This window comes from Phyllostomus discolor, chromosome 6 (genome assembly GCF_004126475.2).
Source record: "Phyllostomus discolor isolate MPI-MPIP mPhyDis1 chromosome 6, mPhyDis1.pri.v3, whole genome shotgun sequence".
Taxonomy (NCBI): domain Eukaryota; kingdom Metazoa; phylum Chordata; class Mammalia; order Chiroptera; family Phyllostomidae; genus Phyllostomus; species Phyllostomus discolor.
This window is the reverse complement of record NC_040908.2, coordinates 67,323,862-67,341,177: the sequence shown is the minus strand read 5'-3', so window position 1 is coordinate 67,341,177 and position 17,316 is coordinate 67,323,862. Positions and strand designations below refer to the sequence as shown.

At 37.7% G+C, this 17,316-nt stretch overlaps 1 protein-coding gene across 6 annotated transcripts in view; it reads right to left on the bottom strand.

Annotated features, from left to right (window-relative positions):
* The window catches only part of REV1 (REV1 DNA directed polymerase), a 107,088-nt gene that overhangs the window by 74,036 nt on the left and 15,736 nt on the right, over positions 1 to 17,316 (bottom strand). For 4 of the 6 annotated variants that reach the window (XM_028514580.1, XM_028514582.2, XM_036028291.1 and 1 more), the window contains exons 2-3: positions 6,430 to 6,493; positions 4,901 to 5,027 (exon numbers count right to left, since the gene is read on the bottom strand). In XM_028514580.1, the coding sequence (XP_028370381.1) occupies positions 4,901 to 5,027; positions 6,430 to 6,493 (191 nt within the window). Of the gene's footprint in view, positions 1 to 4,884; positions 5,028 to 6,429; positions 6,494 to 17,316 lie in introns of those variants that run through there. The other 2 variants (XM_036028290.1, XM_036028292.1) reach the window with 2 other exon arrangements.

The following is a 17,316-nucleotide window of genomic DNA, read 5'->3' as shown; positions in this document are numbered from 1 at the left end:
GGAAAGCATGATTAAGAATTAACAATAAAATGGCACTCCCTGCTTGTCTTACGGCATCTGGAACACTATTCTTCATTATACATTGCAAATTCATCACACAAAGGATGTTATTTTTATCTGTAAAGCTGCAAAGTATTCACTAAAAGAGAATATTTTTCTAAGTAAGTTCTATCACCACAATTTGCGTGTCCCTATGAAATTCTACACGATGGAACTTTATTTGTAGAATTATAATGTAATCTTAAAAATAACATGAGTAAAAATTAGTATTATTATCTCTGCCCTAAAGAAAGGGACCGTGACAATAATAGGTCCAAACAAAATGGATTCAGAGAGAAAATGTGTTATGGTCATACAAAATCAGTGACAAAAGTAATTAGAATTCCAGATTCTCAAATGTGGAAATGATTACTACAATACTTCATTTTTTTCCCCTCACACAATCTCTTTTTCTTCCACTTATGTGAATGAGGGTGCCCTTGCAAACTGGGGGCTTCCATAACTGGCTAATATAACAAGCAATGTTTCTTTCTTTTTGTTAACATTTTTAATCTTTTATAATGCATCTCAGGAAGGTCTGTGAAGCTTGAATGCTCCAGAATACCTAAAGAAAAGTTACATGTGAACTTTTCAGAGCTGCACCAGCAATTCATTTTGAGGTAACATTCTTAGACTAAATTCATTGTGAATGCGTGGTAAAACTCAACAAGAAAAATGTATCAGTTAATTAAAAACTTTTTAAATTATATTTTCTCAATTATGCTATTACAGCTATCCTGATTTTTCCTCCTTTGCCACCATTCACATAGCACTCCCCAATTCCCTCAGCAAATCCCCCCACCATTTTTCATGTCCATGGCTCATGTGAAGAAGCTTTTTGGCTACTCCATTTCCTGGCTATTCTGTAGCTACCTATTTGTACTTCTTAATCCTCTCACCTCTTTACTCATTCCCCCCCACCCCCTTCCCATCTGGCAACTATCAAAATGCTCTCCATATGTATCCATGATTCTATCTCTGTTCTTGTTTGCTTAGCTTGTTTTTTAGATTCAATTGTTGATAGATGTTTATTGCCATTTTATTGTTCATAGTTTTGATCTTCGTCTTTTTCTTAAATAAGTCCCTTTAACATTTCATATAATAATGGGTTGGTGATGATGAACTCCTTTAGTTTTTTCTTGTCTGTGGAACTGTTTATCTGCCCTTCGGTTCTAAATGATAGCTTCAGTGGGTAGACTACTCTCAGCTATAGGTCTCTCCTTTTCATGATTTTGAATATTTCCTGCCAAGGCCTTCCAGCTTGCAAAATTTCTTTTGAGAAATCAGCTGAGAGCCTTACAGGAACTCCCCTGTAGTTAACTATCTGCTGTTCTCTTGCTGATTTTAAGATTCTCTTTATCTTGCCCTGGCTAGTGTGGCTCAGTGGATTAAGTGTCAACCTGCAAACCAAAAGGTTGCCGGTTCGATTCCCAGTCAGGGCACATGCCTGGGTTATGGGCCAGGTTCCCAGTTGGAAGCATGAGATAGGCATCTGATCAATGCTTCTCACACATCAAGATTTTTCTTTCCCTCTATTTCTCCCTCCCTTACCCCCTCTCTAAAAATAATAAAATATTTTTTAAAAAAAGGATCTTTCTTATCTTTAACCTTTGGTATTTTAATTATTGTGTGTCTTAGAGTAAGCCTCTTTGTATCCACCTTGTTTGGGACTCTCTGTGCTTCCTAAACGTGCATGCTTATTCCTTCACCAAACTAGGGAAGATTTCTTTCATTTTTCAAAGAGATTTCAAGTTTCTTGCTTTCTTATCTCCTCCTGGCACCCCTATGATGTGAATGTTGGATCTCTTGAAGTAGCTGCAAAGGGTACTTACACTACCCTCATTTTTTGGATTTTTTTCTTGTTGTTCTGATTGGTTGCTTTTTGCTTCCTTATGTTCTACATCATTGATTTGATTCTCGGCTTCATCCACTCTACTGTTGTTTCCCTGCTAGTTATTCTTTATTTCAATTAGTGTATCCTTCATTTCTTCCTTGCTGTTTTTTATGCTGTTGAGATCACTAAGTTCCTTGAGCATCCTTATAATCAGTGTTCTGAACTCTGCATCTGATAGATTGCTTATCTCCATTTCATTTAGTTCTTTTTCTGGAATTTTGATCTGTTCTTTCATTTAGGCCATGTTTCTTTGTCTCCTCGTTTTCACAGCTTCCCTGTGTTTGCATTCTATGTATTAGGTAGATATACCTTTTTCTGAAAAGATTTTATTTATTTACTTTTAAGAAGAGGGCAAGGGAGGAAGAAAGAGAGGGAGAAAAACATCAATGTGTGAGAGATACAGTGATTGGTTGCCTCTCACATGCCCCCAAATTGGGGACCTGGACCAAAACCCAAGCTTGTGCCCTGACCTGGAATCAAATCAACGACCTTTCAGTTCGCAGGCCAGTGCTCAATCCACTGAGCCACACTTGCCAGGGCTAGGTAGAGCTGCTTTGACTGTATGTCATGACAATGTGGTCTAATGTTCTAGGTGTCCTGTATAGTCAAGTGGCACAGCTTCCCCTATCACCCAAGCTGGGTGCCCTTCGTGTGGGCTGAGTACACCCTCCTCTTGTAGTTTAGCCTTGTTTCCTTTTGGCAGGTCAGTTGGAGGGATTTACCCAGGCCAGCCAGCGGCAAGGACTGGGTGTGGCAAGGACTGGTGTGACCACTGACTACACACCTCTGCCCTCCATGGAGACCAGCTGTGCAGGGGCAGGGTGGTGGTGCTCTGACTGGTCTAGCTGCACTTGGTGCACTGCGTCTGGGGTTTCCCAGGCAGTGCAGGGCAAGTTCAGCACCTACCTGTGTTTTGCCCAGGGCCATCCTGCATAAGCTATAAAGCAATCTGAGATGACTACTACTTGCACTGGGCTTGGAAATTCCCAGGCCAGGCCAAGCTGTGAATCTAAATTGGTTAATGCCTGGGTCTCACTCAGGCCAGCTGTAGTTTGAGATAATTTAGGAAGTTGTACAGTATGAGCCAAGATCTGCCACTTATGTGGAAAAGCAGCTTGGGTGATTCTGTAAGTTTGGTGGGGCGGAGTCTCTCAGAATCTTCCAAGGCTGGGCAAACAGTGTTGGCCAGGTTGATGAAGTCTCTGATATGGCACCAGAGGTTTTAGAGAAGGGACAATGGCCTCTGCTTGCACTGATGCCAGACACTCCAGTTTCTCCCTGTATGCCACTGATGCCTTTTAAGCTGCTACCCTGGTGCTGGAGCTCGAGGGAGTCTGAGTAGGTGAGTCCATGTGGTGTGTGGGTTAAGTGGAACTGCTCTGGACTCCAGTAGTTTCTTCCACTGACTCAATCCCCACTGGTTTTTGCAGCCAGAAGTTGTGGGGACTTATTGTCCTGGCAGTTGAGAACCTTGGGCTCGGGGGGGTCTTAGTATGGGGCTGGGAGTCCTCACTACCAAGATATCCCTCCCAAATTTTTATCCACCACACATAGGTGTGAGACTAGCCCATTCAGCATCTGCACCCCTCCTATTTCTCTGGTTTCTTTAATTTGTAGTGGTCAGATTTCCATTCAACTCAATTTCTGACAGTTCTGATGATGGTTATCCACTATTTTAGTTATAATTTTGATGTGGTTGGGCAAGGAGATGAGCCATGTCTGCCTATGCCACCATCTTGACCAGAAGTAAAACTTAACTTTAACATGTATTTCCTGAGTGGTTACACCCAGACATTGTAAAGGTACCAAGAATATAGTAGTAATGAAAATGTAGCTTGCTCTTGTCTAATAAACAGGCAACTACAATAAGATCTTATAAATGCACAGATGCAGAAAAATAACAAGAAGTGACAGGCCCCTGTAGAAGTCAGCTACACCAGTAGGGAGACAATCAATGAAGGGGAAGCCTAGCTTTAAGGTCTCTTAAAGGTCTCAGGTAGCAGCCTGTTGAGAAGTGGGGATGAATGTTAAGAGGTTGACACAAATATCTATAGCCATTCATGTCAAAACACACACTAAAATGATCTTACCAGGAAAGAAATTCTGAAGAGAATGAAGAGAAACTTTAGCAGTAACATCTGACAACCAGTGAGCAAGTGGTAACTGACTCTACAGAGCAGAGAAAGCTAAAATCTAAGCTGGCTGTGTGGAAGCCCATAAGATCTGCTTGGTGCCAGTGAAACCAAGAGAAATTCATGAAGTAGGGGCACAATGCACATCCAAAAACAGACAAGTGAGTATACTGGTGGTAAAACATGAAGTTCACAGATGAAGTTCTATGTAAGAGACAGATTAGAATTCCAGATCTTTCCCACTCACAAGGAAGACTATCCTTTCCCTTTCAGATACTGGACTTGACGGACAGAGCAGAAGGGGGAGAAGCAATGTAGGGGATTAAAAAAAAAAAAAGAAAGAAAAACAGGGAAAGTAAATAAAATTCTACTTCTGGCCTTTTCCCTCCCCTTTGGCAGCTAAAATGCTGGCAACTAGATTTATATCCTTCTCCAAGCAAGAATCTGGGAAATCATACCATACTCTTCCTCCACTAGTCCCAAAGGACCTGTAGATCATTACAGTGGGAGATTTCCCAATGAAGTAGACTTATCAAGCCCTCCTATATTGAAGCTTACAGTTTATAAGACCCCCACACACGTGATGAGCTTCCAGTCAGCTGTTTAGGCAAGACTGCTTTTTATTTTAAACCTCATTTGGCTTTTTAAAACTGTATATTTTGATGAAAATTAAAAGACAGTAGCAGGCATAGGTAGAAAAGAAAGCAAAAGGAGTACCTACGCAAAGGATTTTTATAATTTTTATATACAAGAGAAATGATTAAAAACAGACTTTAAATCATCTCAATCTTAATAAAAGTGCATACCAAAAGAGGGTACCTAAAAAGTACTCAACCTGTATATCCATTAACATAGATGGCAACTCCACTAAAAATCGTAGATGAAGTTCCATCCTTCTGCATAGCAGCATCTGATCGAAACTGTTCCTCCAATTTCTGGACCTTGGCAGCCATATACCCACCCTGGAATTAAAGAAGAAAAGGTAAACACCAATCATAAAAGTTGTATTTTCTACCCCCTCCTTTTAAAGAAACTTCTATTTAAAAATAATAAATAAATAAAAGGGCCTTAGATGCCAGCAACCAATGCATAACATGAAAAAGGTGTAATTATAAACATGAACCAGAGGCAAAGCAATAAAACAGGCAAGTCAAAAGAGCCTTTCCCTCTACTGACTCAATTATAGTAATTCTTTAACATTCTTAAAGTTATTTTAAAAAGTCAAAAATAGTAAATTTAAATGTCACAAAATATTGTTTTTATCTATAAAAGCAAACAAAAGTTACACCAGAGTTTAAACCAATTAAAATTTGACAAGTGTTCAATAAGACTATATTTTAGACTGGCTTTCACTATGTTCTTTACATAGGAAGCTTAACATTAGTAACTTCAAGGAAAATGAAGTTTGACAAACCACTACAGTTCTACACACATGTAAATAAGAATACAATAAACAATTCACTAGCTAAATTCTGGATCTAATCAATCTGTTTGACAATAGTACTAAATTTCACTAGCTAACAGAACCTTCAAGAATGTAAAAACATCATTTTACCTACAGACCTTTACAAATCTAGAAAGTGCAGCTGAATTTAGCTACACTTTTCCTGAATATTGAAATAATTAGGCTTAACTGATTTAAATTACTGACTTTATTGATTTATCTAGATCAATAAAGAATGGTCAATTAGTGATTCAAAGAAAACTGTAATTATATGAAGTGGTATACATTTTCCAAAATGGAAATGATGTCATTGTTTTTAGTCATTCAAATATTACATGTTCACTGTAAAAACAATGTTTTTGAAAAATATAAAGAAGAAACTTTAAATAAGCTATGATCCCATTCATTGTTAACATTTTGGGATCTTATTTTCAAAGTTTATGTCTATGCCTATTTTACAAAAATAGGGTTTTATATATATATATATATATATATATATATATATATATATATAAATATAAATTCCTTTATAACACAACACCGTTGAAGTCAAGGCCATCTGCCAGGTTAAGAATATAAAGCTAAATAATAGTGGTTGCACAGTGTCCCAATTTATAGAAATAATTTATTTATCCAATTCCCTATTACTGGATATCTGTTTTTCTTTCTCAGTATTCTTAGCAATGCTGCAACTAAATTATCATACAATGTATTGTGTACACTACACTATTTATTTCTTCTATAAAATTCCTCCAAGGTCAGGGGTTAAACTTTGACCTTTCACTACACTGTTAAAACTCAGAGTGGATATCTGAAGTAATCTGCAACTTAGAAAATGCCTTAAGTCACAATATAAACTGTAAGTAAAATGAAAAATACCTAGACAGTTCAATATAATTATTATTTTTTTTAAAACACACCCATTTTTCCCAGCCATCATTTTCAGCTCGCCTCCTCCATCCACCTCGTCTCATGGTGGAGCCTCTGTATTCGGGGGAAAAAAAAATATCAATTTTATAATATACTACTAATTGATATTTTATTACAGTATGAAAAAAAGAGAAACTAAAATTAAAAACGTTTAGGTGGAGGAAGGTATAGGGAAAGACAAATGGTGATGGACAGAGACTTGATGTGAGCGGTGAATGCACAGTACAATGCATTCAATAAATTCAATAAAAAGGAAAAGTAAAACAGTTTTTTAAAGGATAAATAAATAAAATACAAATGTCTTTTTACTTGAAATTATTGGAATGACATAGGTCAACAAAATTATACAGGTTTCAGGTGCACAACTCTACAACACATCATCTGTACACTGTAGTATGTGTTCACCACCCCAAGTCAAGTCTCCGTCCATCACCATTTATTCCCCCATACCCTTCTCCACCTCCCTATTCCTCTCCCCTGACAATCACCACACTGTTGTCCGTGTCCATGAGTTCTTTTTTTTCCCTTTTATGCTTAATCCCCCCACATCCCAGGCCCCCCAACAGCTGTCAGCCTGCTCTCTCTATCTGGGTCTGTCTGTATTTTGTTAAAATACAAATGTTTAATTTACATTAACACTAAATGAGAAAACTTTTTCCAAAGCTTATCATTCCCCAGTTTCACAAGTGAAATTTGTTATTAAAAACACCCACCTACAAATAAATATCGGGTTTAAATTATAACCTCTTTAAATTCTTGAGCATTAAGAATTAATGCATTAAAGCATTAAAATTAATGCTTAATTCTTGAGCATTAATTTTAATACCTCATATAAAACATCACCAAATCTGACTAATATAGTCATGATTATTTGATAATAATTAGTGTTAACAGAACCTAAGAAAACATTCCTTCATGAATTGACCTATAACATAGCTCTTAAACTCTATCTTTGCTATTACATACTGGACACTTAACAGTGCATTCATAGTGTAATTCATCTATTATGCAAAAAGCCCTAAAAGAAGTCAAGTAAACAACACATTCAGGAGTAGTGATTTTCAGCCATATGCTGCAAGAATTTTTAAAACATGCAATACCTGACTATTTAGTCAGGGGACTGATCTCTTTTCCCTTAGATTGCCAAATAAAAAATGACAAACAGCCAACACAACAATAGCCACTAGTGTTAATGAGTCAAAAGGATACCTATTTTTTGTCAGATAAGCAAAAAAAAATATTTTTGCGTGTACTACAGAATTTTAGTAATTAGTTTATGTGTGCCATGAGATGAAGAAGGCTGAAAATCACTGATCTAGGAGATCTGATGCAGAAAGATTATCATGATAAATTAGGAAATCTGGCATGTTCCTTAAGGTAACACTTGACCATCTGACCAACACCCACCAACTATAAAACCATCAATATAACCAAATGATAGCTCAAGAGTCAGCTGGCTTAGTGGCTGGCAAGGATTAAAATGAATTATGAGTCAAAGCATAAGTTGAAACATGATTTGATACATGGCTATACCTTGAGACATGACTGCGTTATCCTTCATAATCTAACATGATTTCCATTCAGGCATTTTTTTCTTCTAACCGTGTGTGTGTGTGTGTGTGTGTGTGTGTATCAAATGGTTACCATATATCACTGGAGGAGCCTTATTCATTATCCACATCAAATCAGATTTGATACAATTTATAGGAATTTGTTACTGAGTAGCACCTTAGAACATAACAGCAGATATTTTCTTTCAAATATTTCCATTCTTGGTATAATGTGGGATGTATAGTTTCTCTTTGTTGACATTTACATTAATTATGAATTTTTACTGTCTACTTTTAAAAGATATTTAAGGATATGCAGATATGCTCAGAGTTACATCCAACAGAGAGACAAGGGCCATGTACAAAAAGGTCTGCAGACAGGAGCCAAAGTGATTGACCCTGATTAGGTATTTGTGGGTGCTGAGGGAGAGAGAGGTTTTGTTTTTTCAACTTTGTGAAAGTCAGGGGCATGGCTACCCAATGTTCACCATGAGTTTCAAAACTGCCATATTTGTTCTGCTAATTACTTGTTTTCAAAAGGCTCATTTTGTCCAGTTCTTCATGACTTCTCCCTTATGTTAGAGGAGTCTGGAAAATGTGTTAACAAGTAACTCTTGACTTCATATAAACCGAATCCATGTATCTGCTCTAAGAAGTGAAGAGTTTGGGAGTCCTGGCCATTATGTTAGGGAGTCATACTCACAAAAATTAAATACAACAATTAATCAGATGAGGCAAATTTAAAAATATAGTATGTTTTTAGTTTAGTTCATTTGCCCAATCACTTAAGGGCCTTATTTATTTAAGATACATTGGCTATCCACTGAGAAAGGCCAATACAAAAATCCATACTGATGTATTAATGAGGGTAGACAGTATGAAACAAAGATGTAATAAACCAAAAAACAGATTTTAAATGTTCTTTCCCTGACAAATGTTTGAAGCTTTGAAAAGTAAGAGAAATGAATGACTTAAAATCATAATTTCATTACTTCACTAATTTGACCCATGTATAACAAACTCCTATTGGTCTAGGATTCAAATATTAAGACCCTCAGAAGGGAAAAGGAAACAAGAAACATATTTCATTTTACACACTCAAAGTCTACTTGCCAAAAACTCCATAGCAAATAGGAAACTAGACAATTTGGATCAAACTTCCTGCAGAGAAAGAGGAAAGCTACACAAAACATTTTTAAGAAATGTATGACTTCCAGTCAAGATGGAGGCATAGGTAAACATGGCTCACCTCACACAACCACAGCAAAAATTACAACTAAACTAAAAAAGCAACTATCACTTAAACCATCAGAAAATCGAGTTGTATGGAAGTCCGACAACAAAGGAATTAAAGAAGTGACAATCATTTTGATGGGTAGGAGGGGCAGAGACGCAGAGATTTGGAATGGGCGAATCCCACACCCATGTGTGGTGAATAAAAATCAGGAGGGATTATCTAGGGAGGGATACCTCAGGAGCAAGGGATCCCAGCCCCACACCAGACCACCCAGCCCAGGGTTCCAGTGCCAGAAGGTAAGTTAAGTCCCCATAATTTCTGGCTGTAAAGACCAGTGGGGGTTGGGGTGGCAAAAGAAAACTGTGGGATTCTCAGGAGTCGCTGCTTAAAGGGCCTGCAACAGATTTAGGATTTACACAGACACATTCCCTCTGGGCTCCAGCACTAGACAGCAGATTAAAGGGCACCATTGGTATAAAGGGAAAAATTGAAGTGTCTGGCATCAGGGCAAGTAGCAGGGGACAGCTTCCTCCTGGAGAGAAACCCAGAGCCCAGGCAGCAACCATTATTCCTATTCTGAGGCCTCCCCCCACACAAAGCCCCAGAGCAGCAGCCCCATATCTGAGACTTCACAACCTGGTTCATACAGGTTACCACATGATGATAACTACCTAAGGCTCTGCCCCATCCAACTTATGGGAATGCTTTTCTACACTAGGCCACACTACTGAGACAGGGAGTCAAAGCAGCTCTACCTATACATAGAAACAAACACAGGGAAGCTGCCAAAATGAGAAGACAAAACATATGGTCCAAATGAAAGAAGGGAACAAAACTACTTTTCTGGAGATCTGAAATAAAATGGAGATAAGCAATCTATCAGATGCAGAGTTCAAAACACCGTGCTCAAGGAACTCATTGGGTACTTCAGCAGCATAAAAAAGACTCAGACAGAAATGAAAGGTACACTAAGTAAAATAAAGAAAAATTTACAGGGAACCAACATTTGGAGTGGATGAAGCCGAGAATCAAATCAATGATTTGGAACATAAGGAAGAAATAAACATCAATCAGGAGAGTGAAAAGAAAAAAAGAATTAAAAAACAAAACAGGACAGTCTAAGGAGTCTCTGGGACAACTTCAAGCATACCAACATTTGAATCACAGGGGTGCTAGAACAAGAAAAGAGCAAGAAATTGAAAACTTATTTGAAAAAATGACAGAAAACTTCCCTAACTTGGTGAAGGGAATGGACATACAAGTCCAGGAAGCACAGAGTCCCAAACAAGATGGACTCAAAGAGGACCACATGAAGACACACCATAATTAAAATGTCAAAAGTTAAAGTTAAAGAGAGAATCTTATAAGCAGCAAGGGAAAAGCAAAGAGTTAGGTACAAAGGAGTTCCAATAACACTGTCAGCTGATTTCTCAAAAGAAACTTTGCAGGCTAGAAGGGACTGGCAAGAAGTATTCAAAGTCAAGAAAAGCAAGGTTACCTACAACCTAGATTACTTTATCCAGCAAAGCTATCATTTAGAATGAAAGGGCAGATAAAGTGCCTCCCAGATAAGGTCAAGTTAAAAGAGTTCATCCTCACCAAGCTATTATTATACAAAACGTTAAAGGGACTTATTTAAGAAAAAAGAAGATCAAAACTATGAACATTAAAATGTCAATAAATTCATAACTATCAACAACTGAATCTAAAACACAAACTGAGCAAACCAGCAGAACAGAAACAGAGTCATAGTTATGGAGATCATTTGGAGGCTTATCAATTGGGAGGGAGTAGGGGGAGACTGGGGGAAAAGGTGCAAGGATTGAGAAGTACAATTTGGTAAGTACAGAATAGACGGGGATGTTAAGAACACTGAAGGAAATGGAGAAGTCAAAGAACTTACATACATGACCCATGGATATGAACTAAGGTGAGGAATTGCTAGAGGGAATAGGGGTACCAGGTGGAGGGGGGACAAAGGGGGAAAAATTGGAACTGTACTAGCACAGTCAATAAAATATATTAAAAATAAATTGCCATTAATCTTGTATATGCTAGAAATTCAATAAGTTCTTGTTGAATAAAGAAAATAAATTTATATATAAAGCATGATAGCAACAGTCATATGTCCCAAATATAGTATACCCCAATATATCAATATTCAAAACTCTACTTTACATATTTAATCTTATCTACTTTTTATTTCTCGTATTTTAAAAGTTTTCCAAAAATTCACAGTAGAATCCTGTGTTTACTAGAGAGCAACATGATAGACACTCCCTCCTCATAAAGTTGCATGTACAAGATTAGCAAATGATACACACTTTTGGGGCTGACAAGAAGGACACAACAGGTAATTAAGTATAAATCATTTAAAGGGTTCTAAAGACTACAGTGTTTCCCTGGTAGTGTGAAATCACAAAGTAGCTAACATAAAACTCTATTCTTTGAAACTGGTATGCCATAAATAAAGACTTATGTTTCTGCTAACTAGTAATGATCTCTGAAAAAAGGGGCTTTGCCAATGCCTCTGAAGCCAAATCCACGGGAAAAGTTCCCTAGTCTAGATGACTGATTTGCTTCTTCAAATAGCACCCTCCCTAGCTTGGAGGAAGGCAGTAAGTCATACTATCACAGCTTGACAGAATTAGTCCTCAGAAATAAAACTGTGTTCTGATCCTCTCCATTCCCCACAAGCTTTTGAATTATAATGTGCCATCTCAACTAACCCCACAAACTAAGAGAACTGAACAAGCCATTCAATTACCAAGCCAGACTTGTAAATAAAAATTGCCTTCTTGTTTCCAGATAAAATTCTTGCAGGCTGGCTTTCCAATCTAGTTCCACAGTGCTTGATGGCCTTGACAAAAGTGATACAACATTTCTGAACCTGTAATGCACAACCTAAAATAACTCTCTATTATTATAGAAGCCAACTATAGGGTTTTATTAGTTAAAAAAATAGATGAAGAATAAATTCATGTATGCAAAAGTACACTTATCCTTACCACTTAGGGTATGTCCTCAATTAACATTAGCAACTGGCATACTAATATTATCCTAATGCTGGATCACAGAGTAGAAATCAATTGAGATCACATCATGTGGAAACCCTTTGAAGTACAGTACCAAACATCATTCTTTTAAATTAAATTTGCCGTGGTCTACAACTTAACGGAAAGATTAATAAATTTAGTAACACAAGACCTAGATGAGCTCTAATCCCAGTTCTACCCCTGCCTAGCTATACGATTTGGGGTGAATCCAACACTGAGGCACTCATCTTGGTTACACTGATAAGCCCTGAAAAGAACCCTACGGGGCCATGAACTGATTATAGGATAGATGTGGTTAGAGAACCACTTCAATTTTGGCAGCCCTGCTTTTATAAGTTTTAGATTAATTGTGGTCTGAATAAGATTCTTTTTGAAGAAAAACCCAAATTAAAAAAACTGAAAACTAAAACTAATGAACTAAAAACTACCTCTAAAGACTTCTGGCCCTGTTCTACGTTCCCCTATGTGACTCTACAAAAGGGAAATGTTCCAATCCTTGAAAGGTGCATTAACTAAACTCATTTATTCATCTTCAACTAATGAAATTATAAAGACCAACCAAACTAGAAGCTGCCAGTGCAGTCATGACAGGACCCAGTGTCAACATACAATACAAGAGCCAGCCAGGTAAGCCAAGTTTAAAGCAAAGGCACAGGAACTCTATTGCTAATGAGCCCAGGGACCCTGAATACCTGCAATGCAAAAGATTTCCTGACTCTCCCATTCTCTTAATAGGGATGTTCAAAACTCTTTGAAGAGCCTCATGAAGGACCTGCTTATTATTAAAAAATTAACAACTGTACTTATGCATACTTTCCCCTTAACTTTATTTCATCTTTTGCTGGAGTATACCTTTCACTCTGGACTTTCAATGTGCATTTTAAAACGCCAGTCAAATCCCACTAAAAATGAACATCACTCTGCCTTTTTATTTACTATGATTATTGGTGGACTTTGATATGTATCCACAGAAAGATGTTAATCACCAGAAGAAATTTTCATGCAAAAGTGTTATTTCATCCACTTCCTAAAGAATTCAACATTGTAAGACTCCAAATAGTTCATAACATACCAGCAAAATTCCCACTACACATTCAGACAATACCCCAGTATACATTCATCAGTGTTAATCTGTTGGTTCAATATTTGTAATTCTATAAAGTACACCATTAAGAAATGAAACTGACTTTGAGTGGCTTTTATTCGCTCTCATTACTCTAGTTATATGTTACTTAAGAAACAGTTGCTGAGTGAATTGGAATATACAAATGACTATGCAACAAATGAATGAACATATCACAGTGGCATAATTATTCACGAATATGATACAAATGCAAAGAAAGTAGCCTGTGGCCACCAAGTCCATCACTAGGCAAGGTTGAAATAAAACAACTTAACTTTTGGCTACCTTCCACACTACTATGCAACACTTTTTCCTCTTCATTGCTTCTTTCCTTTGCTTAGTTAGCAATTTTTTTCAAAGGTGCTTACTAACAATTAAAGAACTAGTTAGTAACTGGCTTAAGGTATGTTTCATCCCAGAAACGTGTATTTAAAAGGGAATTCTCCAGGACCACTCAATGGGGGAAAGCAGAATTTTCACCAAATATTGCTGGGAAAAAAGGATACCCAGATGCAAAAGAATGAAGTTGGACTCTTATCTTACACTGATGGGGGAACTCGAGTTAAAAATATTTAGCTTTGGCTAATAGTTAAAAGGCTCAGTGATTAATAATTAATGCAGGTAGCAAGGAGCTGGAATGCAGGATTGGACCTACCCAGACTCCAGGAGGCCTGCATCCAATTCAACTTTTGTGTTCCAGGAGGACTGCAAGTAATGAAGATGGTATCTGAGCCATTGTGCTTCAGGGAGAGAATGTCCTGACACGCATAAAGAATATAAAGAGGGGGAAGTTCTGGACAAGATGGAGGCATAGGTACATACACACTTCACTTCCTTGCACAACCCAAAGGGTAAAAACCAATTTAAACACAAAAAACAACCAGAACTTCCAGAAAATCAAACTGAAGCCCAACAACCAAGGAGTTAAAGAAACATTCATCCAGACTGGTAGGAGGAGCGGAGCCTGGCAGCTGGGGCAGAGAGGGCACACAACAAGGCCGCAGCTGGCAGTCAGGAATGTACAAGGCAATAGCTGGCAGGCCAGAATATCCTACATTCAAGCATGGGAAAGCCAGGAGAACAACTGGGGAGTGAGACACCACACAATCCAGAGTTCCAGCCTGGGAAACTAAAGCCTCAAAACCTCTAACTGTAAAAACCTGTGGGGGTTGCTGGGGGGGGGGGCAGGGCGGCGGGACTCCCAGTCTCACAGGAGAGTCCGTTGGAGAGGCCCACAGGATTCTAAAACACACACAAGACCACCCACCTGGGAATCAGCAACTGAAATGGCACACCTGCTTGTGGAAAAGTGGGGCGAGAGCCAAGTAGGCAGCAAGCAGTATTGTTTCCTCTCTGACCCCCTACCCCACATAGAGTGCTACAACCCCACCCTGATGAATGCCTAAGGCTCCACCCCTTACAACATAACAAGTGTGCCAAGACAAATGAATATGGCCCAAATGAAAGAACAGATTAAAACTACTGAGAAAGAACTAATAAGTGATGAGGAGTAGACAATCTATCAGATGCAGAGTTCAAAACACTGGTAACCAGGATGCTCACAGAAATTATTGAGTATGGTCACAAAATAAAGGCAGAAATGAAGGCCATACAGTAAAAAACATACAGGGAAACAACAGTAAAGGGAAGGAAACCAGGATTCAAATCAATAATTTGGAACAAAAGGAATAAACAAATATCCAACTGGAACAGAATGAAGAAAACAAGGATTCAAAAAAAAATAAATAAATAAGGAGGCTTAGGAACCTACAGGAAAACTCTAAAATATTCCAACATCCAAATCATAGAGGTGCCAGAAGAGAAAAGTAAGAGCAAGAAATTGAAAACTCATTTGGAAAAATAATGAAGGAAAACTCCCCCAATCTGCTGAAGGAACTAGACATGCAAGACCAGGATGCTCAGAGTCCCAAAGAAGTTGGATCCAAGAAGAAGCACACCAAGGCAGATCATCATTACATTACCCAAGATGAAAGATAAGGAAAGAATCTTAAAAGCAGCAAGAGAAAAAGAGATAGTTATCTACAAAGGAGTTCCCATAAGACTATCAGCTGATTTCTCAAAAGAAACCTTACAGGCAAGAAGGAGTTGGAAAGTACTCCAAGTCATGAAAGGCAAGGACCTACATCCAAGATTACTCTATCCAGCAAAGCTATCATTTAGAATGGAAGGGCAAACAAAGTGCTTCTTGTATAAGGTAAAGTTCAAGGAATTCACCATAACCAAGCCCTTATAATATGAAATGTTAAAGGGACTTATTTAAGAAAAAGAAGATCAAAACTATGAAAAGTGACAATAAGCTCACAACTATCAACAACTGAACCTAAAAAAAATAACAAAAACAAAGTCAATCTAAGCAAACAACTAGAACAGGAACAGAATCACAGAAAAGGAGATCACATGCAGCAGCATTATTGTAGAAGCCAACTACAGGATTTTATTAGTTAAAAAAATAGATGAAGAATAAATTCATATATGCAAAAGTACCCTTATCCTTACCACCTAGGGTATATCCTCAATAAACATTAGCACCACATGGGGGAGAATAGGGGAAAAGGTACAGGGAATAAGTAGCTTAAATGGTAGTTACAAAATAGGCAGAAGAAGGTTAAGAATACTATGGGAAATGGAGAAGCCAAAGAATTTATATGTATGACCTATGCACGTGAACTAGTGGGGGGTGGGGGAGAATGTTGGTGGGAGGAGGGATGCAGGGCAGAGGGGAATAAAGGGGAGAAAAATGGGACAACTGTAATAGCATAATCAATAAAATATACTTTATAAAAAGAGAAAACTAGGAAACAAAAGCTATCAAACAGTGGTGAGGAAGTAAAGAAACTGAAATCCTTGTACACTGCTGGTGGGAATGTCAAATGGTATAGCCACTATGGTAATCAACATGACAATTCCTTTAAAAATTAAAAAGAGAATTACCATCCAGCAATTCAATTCCACTTCTGGGTATATACCCAAAAGAATTGAAAACAGAATCTAGAAGAGATATTTGTATACCTATGTTTACATCAGCATTATTCAGAACCAAAAGAAACCCAAGTGTCCAGTGATGGATGAATGGACAAGCAAAACGTGGTACATAATACAGTGGTATATTTTCAGCCTTAAAAAGCAAAATTCTGATAGATCCTACAACAATGTCCTCTTCCTTGAGGGCATCATGCTAGGTGAAGTAAGTCAGCCACAAGAAGATAAATATTATATGATTCTACTTACATGACGTGTCTAGAGTAAATTCAGAAACAGAAAGTACAATGGTGGCTGCCAGGGGATGGGGGAGGGGGGAATAAAGAGGTGTTTAATTAGGTCCAGTGTTTCAGTTTCGCAAGATGAAAAAATTCTGGTGATTGGTTGCACAAGGTGAATAAACTACTGAAATGTATGCTTAAAAATGGTTAAAATGGTGTATTTTATGTTTATACACATTTTGCCACAATTAAAAAATTAAAAATGAAACAGATTTTTATTAAGAAGTAAAGAAAATAAAAAACAAAAAGGCTTTTGACACTGGAAACACTGCAGGTAGCACAGTGACTAGCAAAGCTACAGGGAAGGGATAACTGAGATGTTCAGTTGGGAGTACAAAGCTGGGCGAGAGACTACTGTCCTAAGAAATCTGTGTATGGGATATTTTTTTCTTGGAGAGGAGGGCAGTAGGAGGCAGTTTGCAGAACTAATGTATTAGGACCACATATTGTCCTTATAAGTGACTGAGTAAGTGAAACAATGGTACATAGTAGCAAACAAGGTTTGACAATGTCTGCTCCAATGTGCTCTTCAATGAATATGGCTTTAACAGCAGATAAACAGCTTTTTATGTAACACTTAGATACAAAAATACAGACACCATCATTGTCTAGGGCTCAAGTTCTCAGACT